The sequence below is a fragment of the Notothenia rossii genome (genome assembly GCF_949606895.1).
Source record: "Notothenia rossii genome assembly, chromosome: 2".
In the NCBI taxonomy this organism is placed as follows: Eukaryota; Metazoa; Chordata; class Actinopteri; order Perciformes; family Nototheniidae; genus Notothenia; species Notothenia rossii.
In genome coordinates, this window is record NC_136904.1 from 45,513,080 (window position 1) to 45,537,233 (window position 24,154).

At 40.7% G+C, this 24,154-nt stretch overlaps 1 protein-coding gene across 5 annotated transcripts in view; it reads right to left on the bottom strand.

Moving 5' to 3' along the window:
• dok4 (docking protein 4) overlaps positions 1-24,154 on the bottom strand; it is a 166,989-nt gene that overhangs the window by 45,288 nt on the left and 97,547 nt on the right. For all 5 annotated transcript variants that reach the window (XM_079667222.1, XM_079667221.1, XM_079667223.1 and 2 more), the window contains 4 exons: positions 7,272-7,379; positions 6,096-6,210; positions 5,589-5,708; positions 411-600 (listed from right to left, as the gene is read on the bottom strand). In XM_079667222.1, coding sequence (XP_079523348.1) covers positions 411-600; positions 5,589-5,708; positions 6,096-6,210; positions 7,272-7,379 — 533 coding nt within the window. The remainder of the gene's footprint in view (positions 1-410; positions 601-5,588; positions 5,709-6,095; positions 6,211-7,271; positions 7,380-24,154) is intronic.

Consider the following 24,154-nt stretch of genomic DNA (forward strand, 5'->3'; position numbering starts at 1 on the left):
AACCCCTGTTTTAGACAACACACCCCCCCCCCACACACACACACACACACACACACACACACACACACACACACACACACACACACACACACACACACACACACACACACACACACACACACACACACACACACACACACACACACACACACACACACACACACACACACACACACACACACCAATCATATCTCATCATGTTTTATCAAAGCGGAGAAGATAAGGAGGTCTGACCCGCACTGATTAATTGTCTCATCTATTCATTCAATCAATCAGAGAGCGAGAGAGAGAGATAGAGGTATCCTTTGATTGACCGTCCCTGACTCTGAAAATGTGGGGGGCCATGTATTCTGCATTGATCTGGGGAAGGAGATTGATGTGAACCCCCCGCCATCTCATCCCAGTCTTACCTTCCAGCCTCGAAGGTGAAGCGCGTGGCGTCGCGGCCGTAGCGCCGCAGCGAGCACAGCGGCCAGGTGACCAGCTTGGTGCGGGGGTTGTGGATGTCCCACAGGTAGATGTTCTCGTGGGTGATCTGCATCATGCACTCCCCATAGATGTCCAGGTTGGGGCAGGGGAGGAGGAACACGTTGAAGCGCTCTGAGGAGACCAGAGAATGATAGGACCGTCAGGGACTGAGGTCCGCTGGCATTACTCCAGCTCTTAAAGATTATATAGCCTCAATTATAGAGGACTATATATTCTGAAAAAGAGAAGAGGACACGGAACCAAGCAAAGCGCCCAGGTGATTTAAACACAGGTCACAATATGGTCAGTGTTGGAAAGTAGTAGAAGGCAAATAGTAACATTTACTAAAGTACTGTCAAATTCTTAGGTTATTGTACTTTACTTTAAATTTCATATTACTTTATATGCTTACTTACAAATCCATTATACACAACCTTACAACATATGATGATGAACATGGTGGAACCTTTAGCAGCTGAAGAGCCAGAGACCAGAGAGTGAACATCAGGCACACACACACACTCAGGTGGATGACTGTTGTTATGTTTGCTGGAAGTAGGCAAATGACTGCTAACATGTTCAACAAATGTACTGTATATAGTGATCATATGTCAATATGTAAAAGGGGATGTGTTATGGCAACCAAGTCTCACAAAAATAATGTGTGATAGCTACACAGGGCAAAACATAGTATGTCAACAAAAATCCCTCTCAAATTGTGAAATGGCTAATTAATATTTTCCTATACATTATCTAACTTTTTTCAACATCCTCCCGGAACCGTCCCTGAAATACAATCTAAGCCGTCCCGAAATGAATGTGGACCGTCCCGAAATTTAAAATATTAGTTTTTCTACATTATCATTAGCTAGAATCATTCAAAGTGAGCTTTAACATAAATAAAACATCATACAAATCATTAGATGATAATTCATCAACCTTTTTATTTGAGTAAATCAGTCAATCACATAAACAAAGGCCAAATATATTTAAACAAACACACAAACGAGAAAATTACTCTAATATTGAATCCAATCAAGTCCCATCCAAATAACAAAAAAATCCAACACTCTGTCCTGAAGACAGAACCCAGAGTAACCACTAACCAGGATGACAGTCTGTAACACAGTCAGTCACCTTTACAAACTGCCCTGCCCCCTCGCACACAGGCGGGAGAGAGAGATCTCGTCTCGAAAATACATCATAGACGCATGTTGTAGTCTTATTGCATATTAGAAACGGAGCTGGCGAAACTAAAACTGCGATATAATGTTTTTGTAGCAATAATACATATGACATATATTTTTTAAATGTCTACAGTACCGATAAAAAGTCAGATAACTTCGGAGCTTAACGTTACCACTGTCTTTAATAATTCCGGCCCGGGGCCTGTTTAATACCGGGGCTCGGTACCCACCCCTACATGGGGAGAGGCGCAGCATATTGCAAAGGACTAAATGTGCGTTTTTGTGATGTAACGGTAAAACATTTCAGAATTCCTCCACGGGATGCCATTGTCATTGTCATTGTACATTACTCAACCCGCGAAATACACACACTCTGAGCCATATAATAGATAAATGGTGCTGCACACACTCAGTACATAGCTAGAACCGTGAATTTGCGGGCAAGGAATTCGCGGGCACAGCCAGCTGTGCCGCTGGCTGTAGCTACGTACTGTGTGTGTGTGTGTGTGTGTGTGTGTGTATTTCACAGGTTTCTAAATGTTTTGTGCGTTTATGTTGACAAGGAGGTTTAATAACTGTGCTACACAAAACGTGCAGTCAGTTTCATTTTCATTGCCGTTCATCTCTCTTCCCAAAATCATTTTTTATTCTCCCCGACCCTATTTTTTTCGACGACGGAACGTCCTTAAGCTCGAGCCCTGATTTCCGGCCTCTGAGTTTTCACAGTAAAACTAAGATGGTTGCTCCTAAGTATTCCCCTCGCTGTCAAATTTTTTCACAGTGATATCTGCAGTATTCATCAACTAAAGAAGACCAGTTTGTCCACATCGGTTGGTTGTGTACAATGCTTTTGTGTCTTAGATTCTGAGAAACAAGTATTTTTTTCTGAGATTCGGATAGCTACTAACCATTATTCTCAGCTACCGTTGTGTAGACGCCGCCAGTCGTCTTTGCTTGACAAACCTCGCGATTAGTCAACAAGCTCGATAATTGGATGTTTTAGTGGCGGTGCACCTCAGGAGTCGTAGTGTATAGATGAAAGTGACACCTAAGTCACTTCCTGGCAAAATTACGGCCCTCCCACTTATAGGGGAAGACATTCGCTGTCATTTGAATGCCGGTAAATACAGATTCTGAAGTCTGAATCACATCAAATAAAATTCAGAAAACCTTTTTTTGGCCAATGATGATGGTCTGACAGGCAAACCATTAACAAATGGCACTGGAGATGATCTGCGTCAATTTGTAGTTTAATTTAAATCAATAGGGAACACATACGACATAATAATGCATCAGAGCAAACGGAAAATAATAGTTTCTTCATGAGTCATAAAGTGCATCTCAAACAACAAATAAATCCAGAGTTACAGTTTCTTTACTTCCTCTAGAGAAAAGAGGAGAGTAAAAGAAATGATTTGATTCAGAAATCAGTTTCAGTGTAAGTCTACTGCCTGCCACTCGTCCAGCAGATCGGCCGCACATCCATCCCCTATTTATTCAAATTAAACTATGAATAAATGCAGATCATCGATCTCCAATGACATTTTTTTAATAGTTTGTCTGTCTGACCATCGTAATTGGGCTTCTTGAGGATAAAAAAAAGCACGGTTTTCTTAATGTTTTGATGTGATTGTTGAAAACTTCAGAATCTGTATTGAACACCATTAAAATTACAGCAAATGTTTTCCCCCAAAAGTGGGAGGGCCGGAATTTCGCCCGGGAGTGACGCATGTGTTACTCTCATATAAATGATATGAAAAACGAAATATTTTTTTTTATCAAATAATAATCATACTTTAATCGGCGTGTGCTTGCTTTTCTCTTTGGAAGTCATCACATAACGGCATTGTAATACACGGTTCGGCTGCATTAAATATTACACATCTGCCGTAGTTCTTTATTTATAGAGCCCTGATGAGAAGACCTTTGGACAAACTGGAAGAACTGCCACCAAAACTGAATACCTGACGTGGATCATAAATATATCAGCAATTAAACAACATCTTCAATTTCTCTTCACACAATACGTCTCCTTGCAGTATCAATAGTAATTCGGCTGACTTTCATATTTGATTAAATCGGTAGATAGGCTTTTTTAAAACCATTATCACAACACCTCTTTGCATACCAAAAAGAAACTACAGATAGTGTTGTTTTGCATCACGATACACAGCTGAATTGTAGTTTTGAAATATATTGTACATAAAGGCATTTCCTATCATTTAATTGTATTCAGATGTTATTAGGTGTCTACTCTGAAACACTTTGTTTCCAAGTGTATGATCATTGTTATGACTGTGTATTCATGTTATGTTTGTATCTCTGTTTAGAGATCCATGTACCATTTGCTTGTAGCAAACATAACGTATTGATGAGCACCTTAAGGGGGCGGACCTTTCTGTCAGTGATATTTAACAAATCAGATATTCATTTGTTAAAAACTGATAAATTTTAGAGTAAAATTATATGTTCAAATACAGAAATTAAGGACCAGGTACACTGCTGTCCTTTCTCTGCTAATGCCACTCAACAGATCTCTCCTCTAGACACCATGCTTCGTTTGGCCTGCCACCCATGGAACGGGGAGGTGAAGTCTGAACCACTGTATGCAGTGCAGCTAGCACAGGGGTCTGCAACCTTTTTGACCAAAAGAGCCATTTTGCTCCTTTTTCCAAAAATGTTTTTTGTCTGGAGCCGCAAAACATATTTCATAGCTTGATATCTTATAAAGTTGTATTTATTGTTATATCAGACACAAATTACATTTTTTTTGCATTTATTAGGCTATTTATTACATTATATAAAACTCTTAACCTCTAATAAGAAACAAAGAACTCCTAAAAGGAGAATTACAAATAAAACACAGGCCTACTTTAAAATAAATTAAACAGCACTTGGGGAGTCCTCTGCACATTTGAAGGGAAAAATATATATAATTAAAATGGGCCCACTTTGAAATAAATAAAACATATAGCTGCACCCTAAAAAGAGTTAAAGGTAGAGTAGGTAAGAATGGAGAAACCAGCTCGAGTGCGCTAGAATTTGAAAATACACAACGGGAAAAGATATGCCTCTTCCTTCAGACTTTCTTACAGAGCCCCTCTCCAACACACACAAACGCGCATCATCAATGAGGCCACGAGATAAGTTTGTGCACAGATAGAATGCTGACAGGCAGGTAGGCCTTCCAGTTATTTTAGCCGGGCCGGCTAAAATGATTGGTCGTGCTTTTTACAGCGCTACGGCTTCCAGAGATACATTTTTGTAAGTATTTATTGTCAAAGCATTTAATATATTCATTGCTATCGGGACATTAAGAGCATTCCATGGTAAATAACAAAAAGTGTTTTCTGAAATAAATGGCATACCCCATTGAATTATGACTGAAGATTGTCAGCTGTCTTCCTCTCCCGTGTTGTTCCTCGATACGGTAAAGGCTGCAGCAGCACCGTTGACAACTTCTCTCTACATATCAAACATACCGGTAAACCAGCATCGTTTGCTGTGAAACAGAACTCTGTCCACACAGAATTAAATCCTGTGTTCCTCCGATACTTTTCTTTGATTTATCCATAGTTCGCTCATCGAGCCGGGGGTCAGGTTATTCGCCTCCAAGAAAAGGCGCTCGCGCGGGACCGTAGCAGGATGTGACGCATATTTTAGTTGACCTAATTAAAACCGTTTAGTTTTTTATTTATGTGTCACCGTATCACCTCAAAATACAAGATACGAAACATTTTCCACCATGCAACAAAATATAAATAGTCCTACAAATACTTTTATTTTATTTCCTTCTTACTTTTGTCTAAGCTTAAGGGAGCCAGAGCAGAGGGCTTAAAGGGCCCATGCGGCTCGAGGGCCGCGGGTTTGCCAACCCCTGAGCTAGCAGAAGGTTCAACAGTACAGACAGATGTTACTCTGCTGCTCCTTCACCTGTGTGTTCACACTGCACTCCAGCTGCCAGGAGGTCAGGCTCCCCCAGACTGATGTCATTCAGACGGGTGCCCAGACACTCTATAGACAGGGTCTTAAACCAGTCCTCTGCTTCCAGCTCTGCAGGGGGAGAGAGGGGGAGGGGTGAGGGAGGGGGAGAGAGAGAGAGGGAGGGAGAGATGTGTATAGTTCCAAGCTGAAAATTTAATTAATGGTTCAATGATTTGGAAAAACGATGTGTCATTATTATTAATGGAATAAAGCGAGTTGAATTTGAAACAGGGTCAGATGGTGAAATGAAGGCCTCTTCTTCCCCTGTCTGGCCGGGTGTTTGGACTATGTGAAACAGTTATAACATGCTGAATAACAGGCTAAGGATTTTTGAGCCACCAGTCTCTTGTAATAGAGACAGCTTTAAATACACAGGGGATAAGATGCGTAAATGGTCCTGGTCGGAATCAAACTGTGTCCATCGCAGTGTGTGTGTGTGTGTGTGTAGTACATTACCTGATTCACAGGTGAAGGTGCGAGAGGTGTCGTCTGTGAACACAATGGCCACTGCCTGTCTCTTCGTATCTCGAGGCAACCTTGTGATATTCTTGACATTGCTTATCTCTGTCACCTAGGTAACAGGTGGAAAGCAAAGTCGTTAAAGTGGTTATCAAGACTTATTGTTATTGTTTAATTAATGTGAAGACACCTCAGTTAACTAGCCTTAACATTTGATATCTATGTTTAGGATGAAATGGTGACTCATACAGGAGTGGAGAGGAGTCACTGACACCTAAAGATAATTTTACATGTATCATTACACCACATTTAATAGCATGGCTTGATGTGTAAAATGGTGAGGAATAGAGTTTAAATAAAGCAACAGTTGGTAATTCAATTTCTTTTTTAAACAGTTGATCATAGTTGATATATTACTATATCCTGACCCTTGTGAATGTGAAATCTAAAAGCATCTGGAAGATTCCATGCAGCCGAAGGAAAGCTGATCAGTGTGTCTGGGAGCCGACCACTGTCCCTCTGCCAGAGCAAACAGGCAGGCAGGGACAGAGGTGTCTTTATTTATGATCAGCGCTGCCTAGTTTGACAGTTTGTTCTGAGTTCTTGAGCAGTGTACACTGCACTACAGTCCTCTGCTGTGATTGGTTGTTTTCCATAAGGTGGAATAGGAGTACTGGGGGGGCAGAGGTAGTATTTTTATTCAGATTATCTGTCTGTGTACTACTGTCTGGATATAGAGAACGGTAATGATCAAAATATGTTTTGATTCCTCGAATAGAACTCTATTCATTGATGATGTGAGGTGACTTTCAGTCGGAGCACTTCCAAGGATTAGCCACTTGATTGTTTTTTATGGAATAACACTGTAAGAAAGAGAAACCTTCTGTCAAACTGCCTACAGATTCAAATAATAAGATAGAGCAAAGTCACCCTACAACTCGGCTTTCCTTAATTTCACTGTGCCTGTCAACACACATGCACGCACCCCCACCCACCCACCCACCCACCCACACACACACACACACACACACACACACACACACACACACACACACACACACACACACACACACACACACACACACACACACACACACACACACACACACACACACACACACACACACACACACACACACACACACACACACACACACACACACACACACACACCTTGGGGAAGGCTCTGATGTAGGCAGACTTCTCATCAGGGTATTTCTCCAGACGACGAGGTCCTTTGCTCGATGACTTCTTGAACACCAGCCAGCAGCGTCGATAGATCTATAACACGCACACACACACACATTTAGGATAAAATGTATTACGACTACTTTTCTATTAAGATGTATAAATACTCCAAACCCTACCATTAGAACACAAATAAGTACATACATACAAACATGCACATAGGGATTATTGGAGGTCAATGCCACTACTAACAGTAGTTTCTTATTATTTCACATTTGGACCTTCTGGCATGATGCAATGCGTCTTTATTGTTTTCCTTATTAATGATTCATTTGTATATCATTTTATATAAATATTCTCAATAATAATTGTGTTTGAGTGTGGTGTGGGTTTATGGGAAGATAGAGATAGCACCACAGTGGGACTTGTCCAGTGAATAAGAAGTGGCCTGCAACTCTTTCTGACAACATGACATGTCCTCTAGTGATGTCTTCGAACACACTGCAAAACAACAAACTGAGCTGAGAGGCACACAAACAAAAGGCAACCTTTATTTCAAATCAAAAGTGAAATAAACTAATTTCTTTATCCCTCACTTTCTTATTTAAGTGAAGGGATATATACAGAGCAGGACAAGATGCTGATCCAACAGATGTGTTATGATTGGCATACATATGCTACATTTATTTTTAGCAAGGGAGAGATGACTAATGTACACTTTTTTGGAGCAGTTGATATAAGTGACATTTCTTAGTAAAGAATGATGTGTGGCTGTTCACACTGCTGGACAGTGACTCTTCCTACAGTGTGTGAAACGAGAGATCTGAAAGAAGAGACATTTTACATTTTCAAATCCATTGTAATCTATACATTCTATTGTAATGTCTGAAATAATCCAGTTTTTGAAGACACATGTTTTCATTAAAATGACTCAGAACACATACATAAGGAGTTCTAAGAAATAATAATAAATCAATTGAACTAAAGGGCAAGTTGGTGATAAAGAGGAAAATCAGCTGACTTGTGTTTGGAATGGCCCTGTATCCATTAAAGTGCCGACACAGCACTAACGCCATGCCCATGTGAAAACATCATCTCCTCTCACTCTAATGTGAGCAAAGCCCTGTGGAGCGAGAGGAACTCCAAACTGCTGCACATCAATTCATCCCCCCCCCCCCCGCCCTCTCTCTTAACTTCACTGAGCGCTCCTCAGTCTGCTAGGACCCGCCTACTTCAAACAGGAAGGAGAGGAGGGATAAAGGAGAGGAGGGATGAAGGAGAGGAGATGAAGGAGAGGAGGGAGATGGAGGAAGTGCTAAAGAGAGATAGAAGACATGAAAGCAGAAGGGATGTTCACCGAGTAAAACTATGACTTCCACCACAAATTAATAAATACAAAATGACACATATTTCAATATTAATCTTCTGAAAAGTGACACACACACACGCGCACAGAAGTGCAGCAACAAAACGGTGGTCAAATTTAGATTTGTTTTGTTGTCGAGTCTTTCCTTTTATTTCAGAGATACAGACTGGAAAGAGGAGAGAGAGGGAATGACAGAGCAAAGGTCCATGGGTCGGAATCAGACCTCCAGTCCGCTGCGATAAGGACTCCAAGCAAGCACATGGCCGCCTGCAGGGGAGCAATCTGGGCTGACCTTTGGTTTGTGGAACAACAAATAGGAAAGTTAAATAAGATATAAAACAGGGTTGAAGTCAAATTGTTAGCTAAGCTTAGGAAGGTTCCTAACGGAGTGAAATGAGCCGGAAGTCCCTCAGTGGCAGCCATGATAAGAGCTGTTTGAATTCTCTAGATCAGGGATGGGCAACTTTGATGGTGGTGGGGGCCACATAATTGATGTACTGGCCACCAGGGGGCCGCAGATTCACTTGGATCGGTTCACAGAAATATTATTTCATTTTTACAAGTGGCATGTTTGTATTGAATAGGTTATTAAACTAGGCAAAGTTAGATTTGTGTGTTTGACGGCAGCCGGCGGATCCTGAAAATAGCTGTGCATTTTAATGTTAAAACAACCCAAATTGATAAAATAATCACTCTAAAACCACGAGGCGTTGTTTTGTCACAAGCAGGGTGAGTTCACACTTTCTTTTGTTCCATTAACCCTGCATGCTATTAACCACGTGTGGGTGTTGAATTTTAAATATAAATGTGTGTGGACATTGTACTTCGGATAGGTGCCTTGCTGTTTTCACATAGGTGTCTCTTGTTACGTTAGTAGTTATTTAGCCTATGACGTAAGGGTATATAGCCCATTTGACGATTTTTGTTAAGATCTGGAGACATAGCGAATCGGTTAAGGGCCGAGTAAGTGAAAACCAGCGGGGCATAGTGAATCAACTCAGGGTTAAGACCGAAGAAAGTGCTTTAAAGAAAGTCCTTTTCAAGAAAAGGCTTGGTTAAGGTCTAAGCCTTTATCAGTGGTTAAAACTGTTCTGTTTTAAACAAGATATTGCAGGTGGGTTACGGTAATCGGAATTACAACAGCAGTGCAGTAATAAGACGACGGTCTATTATTAGTTGCTGATAGGTCTCCATATTGGTCCCGGTTTGGCGTGTCCAAATAGCAACAGTTAACCATAGTCGACTATAAAGTCAAATATTACGTGAACAGGTTTATAGCTAGTGCGTAAGGGTTCCTAACTTTAAGTGATGATATCAATAAGATAAAGCCCATAGTCGACTATAAAGGCAAATATTACGTGAACAGGTTTATAGCTAGTGCGTAAGGGTTCCTAACTTTAAGTGATGATATCAATAAGATAAAGCCCATTTTTTCATAGTAGCCCATTTGTTCATAGTAAACTAGATAGAAATGTTGTTATTTTAAACTAAGTGTTGTTTTGGCTTGTATTTCAGGGTTTATAATACCACACCAGTGGTTTACTTTGTTACGGTTCGTTTAAAGATCACCTCGCCATTGTTTAAACTCCCACCTGAGAGCCGCATGGACAAATCTCTTTGTCTACAGGTCAGAGTGCGAAATAGTCGGGTGCCATCTTGTTTACACCCCACATGTGGAAATACAAAGACAGGGCAATCGCCATTTCGTGAAATGCAAATTCAAAGCACTCCTTTCTTTGTTCTTATGCAGCTGGTTTCACTCCAATGAGGCATTTCCCTGACCTCCATCTTGTGAAGAACGAATAATACTTCTGGTCACAGTTGGAACTAGAAGGCTGAATCAATTTTTGGATGTTAAAGGGAAGGATTGTTGTATTTTCAACGTTTTGAAGCTGCTGGCAAAAGTGTATTGGCGGATTATTGATCTAATTCTGCTTGCAAATGTGTTTTGGCGGTTTTTGAAATATTCCTGGTTGCAAATGTGTTTTGGCGGTTACGTGCTGTGTTGTTTAACCATAGTGTAATGTTCTTCCTATTTTAAAGATACTTTTAAGGAAAATAAGTTTCTCCTTGTTAAAAACAACTCAGTTTTGCAACAGCTATTCCCTAGTGGATTAAGCTAGGAAATTAAAATAGCGCACTCTGGTGGTAGTACAGAATTATTACACAAATAGAAGAAACCCCATACCATGTGAAGTATAATTTTAAGTGTGATAAATAAACATAAGCTTGATCGCCAGAATAGAATTGCAAAGTGGTTTCTAATTATAAGATGAGAAACTTTACATAATAACATAACCTAGACTGTAGAATATTCAAACACCACTTTATTGAAGCTAACACAAGTTGAGACATTTGCATAATTTCATACACTTCGGTATGCACTGTACACAGTGGATTTCGATTTTTACCACAGATTTCTATTTTCATATTTCAAAGTCAAAACCATACTGTACACTGTACAATTTTTATTTTTAACAATTTAAAATTTGCACAAATTTTATATTTTAATTTACTTTAATAATATTAACCACAACTCAAAAAAAAAAAAAAAAAAACCTAACCTGATTTAAAGTTAAGATCGGATGACATAGGATATTTATCAGGAACAAAGGTGCTAGTCGGAGGATTAGTGCTTCAATCTTTGATAACTTCATAATTTCATTCGAAAAGGAAGAGAACATGCCACTTATAGACACTAAGTTGAGACTAGAAGCAGAGCCATGCTCAACAGCAGATATCAAGGGAAGGATAAAAATCAGATCAGATTCTATAACAGTTCCAAATCTTAGACAAAAGACATGGAACCACATGGAGAAACTGTTGGAACAGTGGCAAACGAGAGGACTGTTTCCAGCAGATGATCAGCCTGGACCAACCAAAGCCCATATAAAAACTGTAGTTGAACAAGAGAATGCTGAATACCTACAACAGGAAAAAGCATGGATCAAAGCCGGACAACCCTCTTGGTATGGACCTGAAAACATTGCTATGAACAGAGCTGAAAAAAGAAAATCTAGAGTTACAAGTCTGGTACTCCATCTAAAATATGTCAGCCAAGAATCAACGAACAGCATGTATGTGGCTCAAGGAGCAGAGCTCACAGCAAAGGAAGATAAGAAAGAAAAGACAGAAGAAGCTCCAGTAATCCAGCCTTCAAAGCTCCTTCCAAGCCTGACAAATGCGCCTCCACCCTACATGACAGAAGTATACAGTTTCTTTCAACCCCCAATACAAGCTCCAACTCTAGGTGTTTTAGGAGGAGTATTGGAGTTGGACGGTCTCCCCACAGCTACACGTGTCAAAGACTTGGAGTATGAGGTAAGACTCCTATCTGGTGAGCTCAACAGAAGATTGGAAGAACTAGGCATAAGAATGGAAGAGGAGCTCAACAGAAAGATGGAAGACCTCAGCAAAAGTATGGAAGCACAACTCAAGAGAAGAGAAGGCGAAGGTTCTCCAGACACCACAACCGTAACTGAAGCTGGAAGACTCAAGAACTGCTCAACACTCATGCTACCGCTGATAGCGGCTGGAGAAGGAGGATTGAAATACCAAGCAACCCAGAGGGAAAAATACGAAGAAATTAAAACATTACAACTAAGACTCTTGAAGATACAAATGGCTGAGAAAGATACCGAAGCTAATAAAAACAAGAAAGCGGCAAGGCAAATGGCAGCTACATCAGAGAAGGCAGGGCAGATTCCTCCAACAATTCAAGCTCAGGAAGAACCAGAGAATGCAGTGCAGACATCTCAAACAGTTGAACCTCACCAGCCAGAGAATCAGATGGAGAACCAACAACCAGGAGGTTTCCGAGGAGGCAGAGGCAGAGGAAAAGTTCTCCGGTTCGAGGGATGCTACATATGCAATCAGCTGGGCCATTGGGCTAGAGATTGTCCACAACAACAAATGAAATACCCACCACATGCACCAAACAACGGCCCACCATGCAGTGATGACGACGGAGGCAGGGGGTCCCAGAGATGTCAAAGACGTACAGGATTTCCAAACATGAACCGAATGACACTGACAGCCTGGTATCATCCACAACAATGAGGAAGCTTAGAGGACCGGACCATCAGGTGATGCATCTTCAGCACTAGAGTAATTAGAAAACCAGCTACATAGAGCCACATATGTCACCACAGGAGGGAGAGGTTGAATGTTATTTAAAAGATAGTGAGTAGAATATTGCATTTACACAGAGCATCCACCAATTAGAAGTAGCAGAGTAGAACATTTAGCAGACTATTTTTGTAATTATGAGAAGGATACAGATTACAAGTGATGTTGTTCCCCCACACAGAAAACTATTGTGTCCACACAACTAGTGAGGTCAAGAAGACGGGCTTCCACCCAAAATATGCAAGGGGCGGCGATACACCTGTCGTGAAGCTGTCCAGACCTGAAAACAGAAACTCGATTCTGCTGTGGTGAAGTCTGGCTACAAAGGGAGGTGTCCGATAGGGTCGCTTGTCTCAAACCAGTGAAGAAGTCAACAAGAACCCAGCAGAACTAGAGAGTGACTGTTAGTGGGAGAACTGTGACGGAGCGACAGAGACTGGCCCAACATTTTCCAGCCAGTACATAGATAGACCCCGCCAGAAGACCGGGGCTGTGTTTAAAGGGGAACTTCATTTATTCTTAGCCAGAAGTGCAGTTTTTAATCAAACAATTATGTGATTTATGGAGTCAGATTACATTTTTCTCATAAACACAATTGTATAATCGGTCTGAAGTATCTGTTTTAAGGCATGAGCCGCAGATTAAATAACATAACACTGATTAAGAGCTTGGATGAAGAAGTTGTAGGGTTTTTACAACAGTTTCAAGAATCAGTCTTTATTTGTTTATTCTTGAGTAACTTTACTGATTTATAGTGTAGTGCGTAAGGCAATATCTCATTTGAGTGAGGGGCACCAGCCCTTCATGCAGGTCACTCTCTGTGATAATAGTTCATATTTTCCCTCCAGTTTGGAGAAAGATTATTTTATCATATGTTAGTTCATCAGTGTCAACCAATCCTCTAATCCTAGAGTTATTGAGACGCATTAGCGACACCAGGGGTATTGTTTTTCGCAGCAACGATGATGCATAATACCATGACAAAAGCCATTATTGAAACAAGTAAACTATTAGAAGTGCTAATGGGAAATGTTTGTGAATATGCATTTATGCCATCAGAAAGCCATACATCATATGATATTTTTGTACGCCTTGTGGGTACACGGAGAATTTATATTTATTTAATGCAACGTTGTGGGATTTCCATGTCCTGTTCATAATACGGTAATCATTACAATATTAATTGAGCATTTTATGCTCAAAGGAGGGAGTGTCATGATTATACAGATATGTTGATTTCAGTGACGTTGTAGTTAATAAATAATAAAATGTAGTCAACGATAGGTCATAAAACAACAAGAGGTATGCCGAAGCTTGGGCCTTCTCCAAGGAGGGAGTGGTCCAGTTTTAGATATTAGACAAATAGAAGTGGATGAATATGTCAGAACTTTGAGTAATATTATGCAAGTTTTGTCTACACAGCAGGCTAGGAAAACTACAGAGACACCAGAAGAGACACCAGAAGAGACTCCTGTTCGGCCAGGTGATTGGGTGAGGGTGAAAGTTCACAAAAGACAGTGGGCTCATCCCCGGTGGACGGAAGCGTGAAAAGTTGTAACAAACTTCACACGCGCTCCGGTTTAAAGGTAAAGAAAAAGGAGCAAATTGACACCACCTCACACATTGTCACCCTTCACTGGCAACTTCCAGAACATTATTGGGAGTTAGGACTGATTTGGCAGAGCTGGAACAAAACAATAAATAGAAATAAGATAAAGATAGAAACAGCTCAAAAGACAAATTGTCTATAGATTTTTATAGATTGTACATTAATGTGAAAACCTATTTTTTTTGTTTTACATCTGAAAAAGAGTCCAATTTTTTGTATGTTATTTTTGGACTCATTATTTAAATTCTGTAACGGACACAACCAGGGATAAAATAGAGATGATGACGAGAACAAAGCCAAACCAATTGTGGGGTCCCCTAGGGATAAGAGTCAGAATAGCATTGTTGATTGTGCTCATTACACTTGGCACCTTGTTGGTTGGATGGGGAGTACAATATCAAGTAAAACATGGAACCATTAGTTCACTCATAGAGAATGCCCACATCACTAACAAGACTCCAGCTGTGTTTCACAGACTTTCACTTATCCCCAGAGCCAAAAGATCAGCTGAGCAAAAAGAGGAGGAGTTAGAAATACTCGGTCCCAAACAAGAGGCGGTTATAATCAAGATGATTCACCCCCCCTATATGCAGTTCTTGTATCAAATGATGAGATGGGTTTAAGTGATCGGGATATGTAAGTGATGGGGATTTACAGATTAGGGGAATCTCTAAATACACTGGATCCATGTTTTAGTCTGTACCAGAAACTCCCCCTGTTAAGTTTATGAACAACCGACCGGTGACCTGAGTAGAATTATTGAAAATGATTACAGTTGAAACAGGCTACTAACCCAAAAGTACAGCTTTGTACGTACAAACTCTATGAACAAAATTTCCAAGCAGACATGTCCAGTCACCAAAGTTACTAATGTTCTAAATAACAGTGAGATTTAAAGTGATGGAGAAAATATGGAGACGTTCCTTTATAGTGTGTGAAATATGTGGTGCTTGAAGCATCTAGGTATTTAAATTTATGGAAGAAAGTGGTTTCCTGAAAGAGTTAATTGGAGTAAACATGTTACAGTGGGTGAAAACAATGTTTAGGGATATGGTACAATTATTAGAAAACATTAACTGGGCTTAGATGACATTTAACATCAAAGAAAGATAGTATGGTTAGGAAAATAGAGTGGGAAAGATTGGATTTATTTTTACCTCAGTGTGTTAGAATTAACTATAGATAATTCGTCCCGAGATCTCTCTCTCTCTATCTCTCCGCCTGTCAGAACGCTACGACCCCAACTTCCAAGCAGACAAAAGACCTCACCACGGAAGACTCCTCCTCCTCCATCGAACAGACAGAGAAGCAGAGCTGAACCATCTCCACCTGAGGAATCCAGAACTACAGGTGACATAAAAGGCACACTCTCATCGGTCCCCCACAGAACATGAAGTTCCAAGCGGAGCCACAAGATTTGGACACAAGAGCAGAGTGTGGGACATGAGAGCGGAATACGCCCTCCATGCAACAAAGTAGAGACTGTAAAGGAGGAGATGAAAAGCAAAGCAGATGGGACACTGAAAAGAGTTACAGCGGAAGGATCCAAGAGCAGATGGACTGAGGAGAAGGTGGACGGAGGAGAAGACAGGCCGGAGGAGTTGGCATGGTCCGGCAGAACGTGAGGGGGTCGTGGCTTGACAACCAGAGGGGGAGAGAAGGAAAACGGGAGTGAGTGAGTTTACACATAAACACACTTATTCACCAACGAGAAATACGGAAAGAAAAAGATTTATTAGCCATGAATTAATCAATTGGTTAATTTATAAAGAAAGAAAGAGGAAACTATTAAATAACCCTAAAAACACACTGAGGGTAGAACATATTATTCAATCTTTTCATCATATGAACAAATTATTCTTTAAGAGTTTTTTTTATTCATGTGTGAATTTGGGTAAGACTTTATTTGTTACAGTATAGACCTACAGTTTAAAGGGATGGTTTTAGTAACCACTCTATAAAAGCAGACAAATCTTTATTTGTATGGAAAATGTTAAAGGTAGAGCTAGTACCAAGCCAAAGATAGTATTCCAATCTACAGTATTGATTTCTCCATTGTAGCATGGTTATTACCTCAGGAGGGAAGATTAAGGTGGAAATAACATTTGTTTTTCGTCCAAGATGTAGAGTTTAAAAAAGACACTGGGCAAAGAGAGATTGCACATTTTAATTTAAAAAAAAACTAATATAATTGGGAGTAATACATGGGGGGCCTTGTATCACTCATTGTGATGGTGCATATTTTACAACAAATATCGTTCAGGGAGAAGGGGTCGCTCGACCCACCCTGCAGATGTTTTAAACCTTACTTGCAGCTTCAGAGGGAGCGCACGGCACCAGAATATGAGTTTTAAAAGACACCATTCAATCAGTGATGACCTGACATTTAGAGATGTTATTTAAAGGAGAAACATATCTGCCATAAGTGTAAATTCCTGAATTGAACTACAAACCATTAATGAAATGACTTCTGTTTTTAAAATCCTTGTTAAAGGAGGAAGTAATTATCACATGCTCGGGCACCCAAGGTTCCACACGCTGTTAAAGGGGTTAGCATAGTTATTTAAGTAGACCATAATTGAAGATAAATTAGTATGATGCGTTATTGATATTCCACCGGTTTTCCCACCATTTCAGGGACTTTATCACTGCATTAGAACAGACCACCCAAAGTTACTGAGTAGGAACTTTTAAGTGATGAAACTCTACAACTGTTGTAACTGACCAAAATCTTCTCCCAGAAATGACTGTTTAGAATGCCGTACCCCAGAGTAGAACGTACCGATTGATCACGACGGCCCCTTCTAGAGAACATATTACTTTCATACCTTAAATGGTATGAAAGGAGGGAGGGTAAATTTCTCACCAAGGAGACGATTACAAATGCTTGCAGAACAAGACAACCAACCCCCGTATACAGATGTTGATGACAATGATGAGTTAGTTTAAATGATATGGATGTTCGGAGATGAGATTGATCAATGAATGTCCAGCTGATGTGATTCTTTACATTATGAAATCATGTGAAGAAGTGAGCAAAATAAAATGCTAAAATGGAGTGAATCCATTTCAATTTACTTTACACTATTCCAAGATATTTTATTTTATTCTTTATTACTTTATACTATTCTAATATGGTGGATCTCATGTTGTAAAAATCATTGCTGTTCTAAAATGGTTTGTTTCTTTTCACTTTGTAAAAACAAGTGCCTTAACACTGAGCGTGGTATGAGAACGGTTTCTGTGAAAGGAGGGACGAAGAAATGTTCTGATACCAAGCCATTGCTGCTATTTTGAAGAATGATATTGAATGTAAACACTAGAAGTTATGCACAAGGGAAAACTTTTATATTTGAACACAGACAAGAATTTATTTTGTATTTTTGTAAAGCCGGCTTTAAAACCATTCCATTAGATTGTATGTTTGTTAATATGAGATATGTAATATGCAAAGTTCATATGAAGAACTCATTGATTTCAGTATTATACACACCTTTTAGGTGTGTAAGGAGGGACTGTTAGAAATTAAAATCAATGTTTTAATGGGGAAATGTAGTTTAAACATGCCGTCAGTTTTAATGCTCTTTTATACTGAAAAAACTGAAATTCTTGTGCACAAGCAGTTAAGCTTTTATTCTGAAAATCCTTCATCTCCGGTTAGCATTTAGCATGTGGCTAATATACGATTTCCTAAAGAGGTGAATTTAGTAGCGAAATGATATGGAGTGGTGCAAACCGAAGCCTACTGATTTAACACTACAACTATAGATGTCGAGATACTACCATGCTGAATATTAAATGAAGGTACAGTTTATTTGACTACATTATTGTTTACAGACGAGAGGAGCATGTGACAACATCCGGAATGACCAGAAACCAAACGAGCCGAGAAGTATTTTTTAGAGTATTGATTACAGCGTTTAGAATGTGTTAAATGAAAAGTGATGAAAGAGAATATGAGGAGAAAAGGCGTGTTAAGCATATATTGAATGTGAAAAGAACCAATCCTCTGTTTAAATGCAATAACGGACATTGGAGACGAGGCGAGCCGGCTGGCGGGGAGGAGCCAGCAGAGGATATATAACAGCACCGAAGGAGAGATCGAGGCTTTTCTCTTCCCTAACGAGGAGCGGATCACAGCTGTTTGTCTGACTGAACAATATCATGCTTGTGACCAACCCGCGCCTTTTTTAATTAAAGTACCCAATTGAACTTTCACTGAGACTCCATTTAGTCTCCTTTTAAAGCTTCTCTCCTGGTCGGGAGAATAACGAACACAGTTAACAAAACGTTACATTTATAATCAAATGAGACAATCTGCAAGATAATTAGCTATATTTTGTTATTCTTAATGCTTGTCATTCACACGTTAAGAAAAGACGGACTCCACCGCCCGGACCTAACGGAGCCGGCTGGAGCTAGCCCCCTGCGGCTCCGTTAGCTCCGGTGGCCACCACTGGGATAATTGGGTCCCCTATTAACATTTGATCCCGTTTAGCATTATGGGCGTCATAGCCATAGACTATAAAAGTCTTACCCAAGGCTGAATCATAAACTAAAATGTATATGTATGTATAAAGGGTTACGTCCTTTGCTGGCTAATAAGTAACAAGCTAAGCTACCAAGCACACAAACACCTGCGAACGGGATTAACATGTATAATATTATAATTTTAGACTTCTTGGAAGTTCTGCTAGTACATTCAAGCGCACAGCACGACATTTTAATTGTCTGGTATTTGTAACAATATTCCCTAAAAGGCACAATCACCAAGAACACGGCTAAAGCTAAAGGGTCAAGTACAGTACTATGACTAACTAACGTTGTAGCCTCTACGGTTGTAGCCTAGCAGAGTGGACAAGTTGCTGTTAGCTGACAGTGAGGCATGTACATGTCCATCAAAGTGACCACGCCCTAAATAGGCAAAAACTTTAAGACCTAATATAAATAAAAGGGTCGTGTTAGAAAACAATTCACTCACAGATTCATAATCATGAAGGTGGAATCTAACTATATCGATAATAATATTTATTGCATCCATGGGTAGAAACATGTTTTTTTTCTGCTGTAAAGTTGGGCATTTTAACATGGGGGTCTATGGAAATTGCTCCTTTCTGCAGTCAGTCTCTAGCGGCCCATGTATAAACTGCAGTGTGCTGCACTTCCGTATTGGCGTCCCGGCTGTTCCCCAGAGTTTGCCGCTTGATTTTGACTAACCCTGATACTGACGGGCTGTCAGGAGAGAGAGAGAGAGAGAGAGAGAGAGAGAGAGAGAGAGAGAGAGAGAGAGAGAGGCAATTCAATTCAATTCGAATTGAATTGAATTGAATTGAATTGAATTGAATTGAGAGAGGCCTCGTTTGTTTCCCCTGTGTTATTATCAGAAGTTACTGTAAACTGTTGAATGATGTAGCTCATCTACTTTTAGTAGTTTGTTTAAATGTTTTAATTATGTTGTTTTTGTTTGTGAGTTAATTAAGTGAGTTTTAAATCGTCCTACTTAGTTTATAAGGAAATGATGAAGAGGCACAAATTAAATGATTTGAAAATGATATCTATGTAGGTGCTGACGCTGTTGGCGGTTCAAGTGTTAACATAAATTTAAATTAAATATGTGTAATGGCAAATGCCATATCTGATTTTCTTACCTGGAATTCTGCCTTTTTGAACAGACTTTTTGATTGAGTCCTAGCTATATTGTCTGCAGTTCTAGGGTTAATATGAATCTAATATGATTGTCATCGGTACTATATTAATAAACTTGCCTTGCCTTGCCTTATTATACATCGTGTAGTCCGCTGTATATAAAATTGTAGTTTCCCCACAGCAGACACACATTTATGACGTCCGCTGGTGCATCATAAATACGTCGGATAGTGAAAGTGCAGTCGGATTCTCAAAGCACCGCAGTCTCTTTTCCTTTTGAATGCTCCTATCCACTATTCCTTAACCCTGTGACGTTTCACACAGAGGTCAAGGAATATTGGATAGGAAAAGACGATAGGAGCTAATTTTTGAACAATTCGACTGCAAACCTGGAGACCATTGGCGATGGGATCACATTGGTCCAGGGTGAACGTTGGAACTGATTAGTGGTCCGCATTATTTTTCAATCTTTGCATCCTCTCAAAGAGCTTTTACACAAGTCAGCATTCACACATTCATACACTCACAGAGGCAGAGGCTGCGGGGTGCACCTGCTCAGAGAGTCTCCCATTCACACACTCACACACTGTTGGCCATCAGGAAATGTGGGGTTGGGTGTAGTGCTAAAGGAAACAAGGACATGTTGACTACTGAGCTTTCAACAGGTCTCCTCCTGGACCACAGACACTCCTGTGGCTCAGGCCCCTTGCCCACTTTCTACACCGACCTCCAGCACCCTTTTTGGGACTACACCCATTTAAGAAGCCAGCCTCCATTTGGATCTCGACAGACCTCAGTAAAGTTTCCTGACTGCACCTTGCACGGTGGTGAAACCATCACAGCGACAAAATATGGAGAGACATATACACACCTAAGGACTCAGGATGCAAAGTGCAACATAGAGAGACAGGGACAGAGAGAGGGAACTAAAACATTTCAGGGTCAGGTCATTTAATCCCGACTTCACCATAAGAGCAAGACGTCATCTCCCGCCCCCCTACCGCCACAGCAACTGCCACAAAGTGAATAAAGTCAGTATGTTGGAGAGTGGGACGGATGGTTAAACCTTTTATATAATTGTTGCATGTTACATATAGTGTTGTTATTTTAATGTTGTGCGCTATATAGCAATGAACTCTTTTTATTTGCATGCTTGTTTAACCTCCTCAACGAACTGTCACAACGAAGACACAGACACTGCTGATTGACACACCGGCACCCAGTGAAAATCAGCGATCTCATTCGCCAGTAGCCAAATCCACTCCCCCATAAATACGCCGACTACCTGCTAGCCAGGGGTTCCCAACCTTTTTCACCCAGAGCCCCCCCAAATGACTCCTGTTGGAATTTGCGACCCCCCAAAACTTTGAAACTTTAATTATCGCTGTTGCCGATCTGCCCCCCTGCCCGATCTGTACTGTGCATGTGCGAGATGGTCTGCCATACTGGACAACTCCGTACGGCAACCCAACTAAGACACTTGACACAGTGGCGTTTGGCAAAGCACAAAAAGAAAATGGATTTAACTTCTGTTTGGCAGTTATCATACTGAATAAATATTTACTGTGAATGTATGCAAAAATGTATGGCATATAGCTGTTTAACAGAAGTTAAATCTATGTCTCACTTATTCTGATAATGTACTTAACCCCAAATAAAAGAACCCAATAAAAAGAGTTGTTAAATAATAGTGAAGTCACATTGTCATAACAATAACTCATCTCTCCCGGTTTTTTTGTGTTCTTTTTCTGCTTTGCCAAACGCCACTGTGTGAAGTGTCCTATTACAGTTGCCGTATGTAGTTGTCCAGTATGGCGGACCATCTCGCACATGCGCAGTACAGATCGGGTAGGGGGGCAGATCGGGTAGTGACAGCCGTGCCTGGTAACAGCGGTTACACCCCCCACACACACAAACACAAACACGGCAACAGCGGTAATTAAAGTTTAAAGTCTCAGAAATGCTACAACTACTGTCACAAACTGGATGAATGTGAAGTATTTCATTAAAGGATGATGAAAGCGTAATTAAGGAGCACTATTGGAGTGACTTTGTTGGTTATTGGACTCAGGATTAATGAATTTGGATGCCCGCTGTATCAAGAAATTAAAGGACGGCGCAAGTGGAAACAATTCACAAAGGGGTTCAACTGTTAAAACACATGCTCATAGTAAACCGGATTTTGGCGATGTGTTTATGTGGATTAAAAAATCGTAAATAATCTACAAAATGGAGGAGACCGATCTGATCGGAGCAACTGTGACAAATAATCCAACTGAAACCGACACTTTACGCGCAGAAGAAACATTTATATTAAAGAAAAAATGATACATTTCTGTCTTTGTATGCTTTTATTAGCTACTAACTTGCAAATGTATGCATCATATTTATTTCAAATGTCGAAGACCAGGACACTTCAAAAGAATATACTATGTCTAATAAATACATGGTAATATGGTTGCATAGGCCTGTATAAAACAAAAATGAAAAACTGGCATATTAAGCAGGTAAATCAAATGCTTGTCTGCCATGGAACAGGTAGCAAAGAGAAGACGAGGTTCAAGTAGGTTCATTAATGTGAACCTTGGGCTTGCACGCCCGCAGCCAGGGATGGAAAGTCCGGTGTAATGTGAGTGACAGCCAGTCTAAAGTCGTTGTGAACGTCCAGTGTGTTGCGTGCTTTTGTTTTGATGGCAACAAGTGCGCTGAAGGCTGTTTCTGATAGATATGTCGTACTGAATGGGAGTATAATCCTGGTCGTGGCATGCAGTGTGAACTTTGGAGCGAGGCTTGGTCCTTTGAGAATCCAAAACTTTTTAAATCCTTTTTCCTGGAAGTATTTCTTTGACAGCGAGTCAGCTTGGATGTCGGTGAGCTCATCTTTGCAATCCAGGTATTCCACATCCTCAACTTTGGCAATAAAGGGATCTAAAACCCACAATTCCTTGGAGAGATACTCGTCTATGTCAGCGAACCGTGATTGCATTTCCGTTTGCAGTGCGTTCATATGGCGGATGAACTCGCGACGTACAGGCACCGTTTCAGGATTGTTTAAGCAGTAGTGGAAACTGTTGCAGCTCCCCCCTCTCCATTTTCCCGACCCTGTACTCCAGTTTGTGCACAAATGCATCATTGGAGAATGTTGGACTCCACGCCTTGCAGACGCTTGTTTGTTTCATTGTAGAGACTGAAGATGTCGGCCAGGTATGCTGTTTTAATCCAGAATGACTCAGTCACTTGCTCTGACAGTGCGCGGTTACGAGTTTGTAGAAACTCTTCAATTTTTTCCTTCAGTTCTACAAAGCGTGCCAGCACTCGGCCGCGTGAGAGCCATTGCACCTCGGTGTGCAGGAGGAGGGTTTGGCGCGCTTCATCCTCGCACAAGTCTGCGAATAGACGCTTGTTGGTGGGGCGACCTTTGATGAAATTGACTATTTTAATAACAGTTGAGAGTGTTTCGCTGAGGTGTTCTGACAGTTTCAGGGCCTGGCGATGTATCACACAGTGAAATATTGTGCAGTGTGGGGCCTTTTCTTTCAAGCGACTGTTAAATCCCTTGTTTTTCCCCATCATAGAGGCAGCTCCGTCTGTGCAACATGCAACTAAATTCTCATAGGAAAGCTTGTGGGATGAGAGGTAAGAATCCACTGCAGTAAAAATGTCCTCACCCCGGGTGGTATTGGTAAGGTTGACTGATATAACGGCCCATCTACACTACAGGCATGAAAAAATCTTGAAGCTGGGCGTGTCTGAAGCTTGGCGATTTTTTGCGAGCAACCAATCACATGAATCTCCCGTCCCCGACATACAAAGCAATAGCAATGTTAAAACTTAGTAAACTGGATATAAACTCTCCAAACAGGCGAAAAAACTATCAGTTTCACCCACTGTCTCTGCCACCTCCCTCCATGCCTGGTTCCTCCGGTTTGTATCCCGGTAAATAGTTCCGGTCGTAAAGAACCGGCTGATTTGCTACCGTAATATCTCGTTTGGAATATGAGGAAATGAACTGCGGTCTGGCTCTCCCAGCTTGCACGCGGTTGGATTGGCTGAGCTTGCACTGGCGGGATTTGCATAAACGGAATTTGATTGGCTGATGCCAAGCATCGAGCCTCAAAA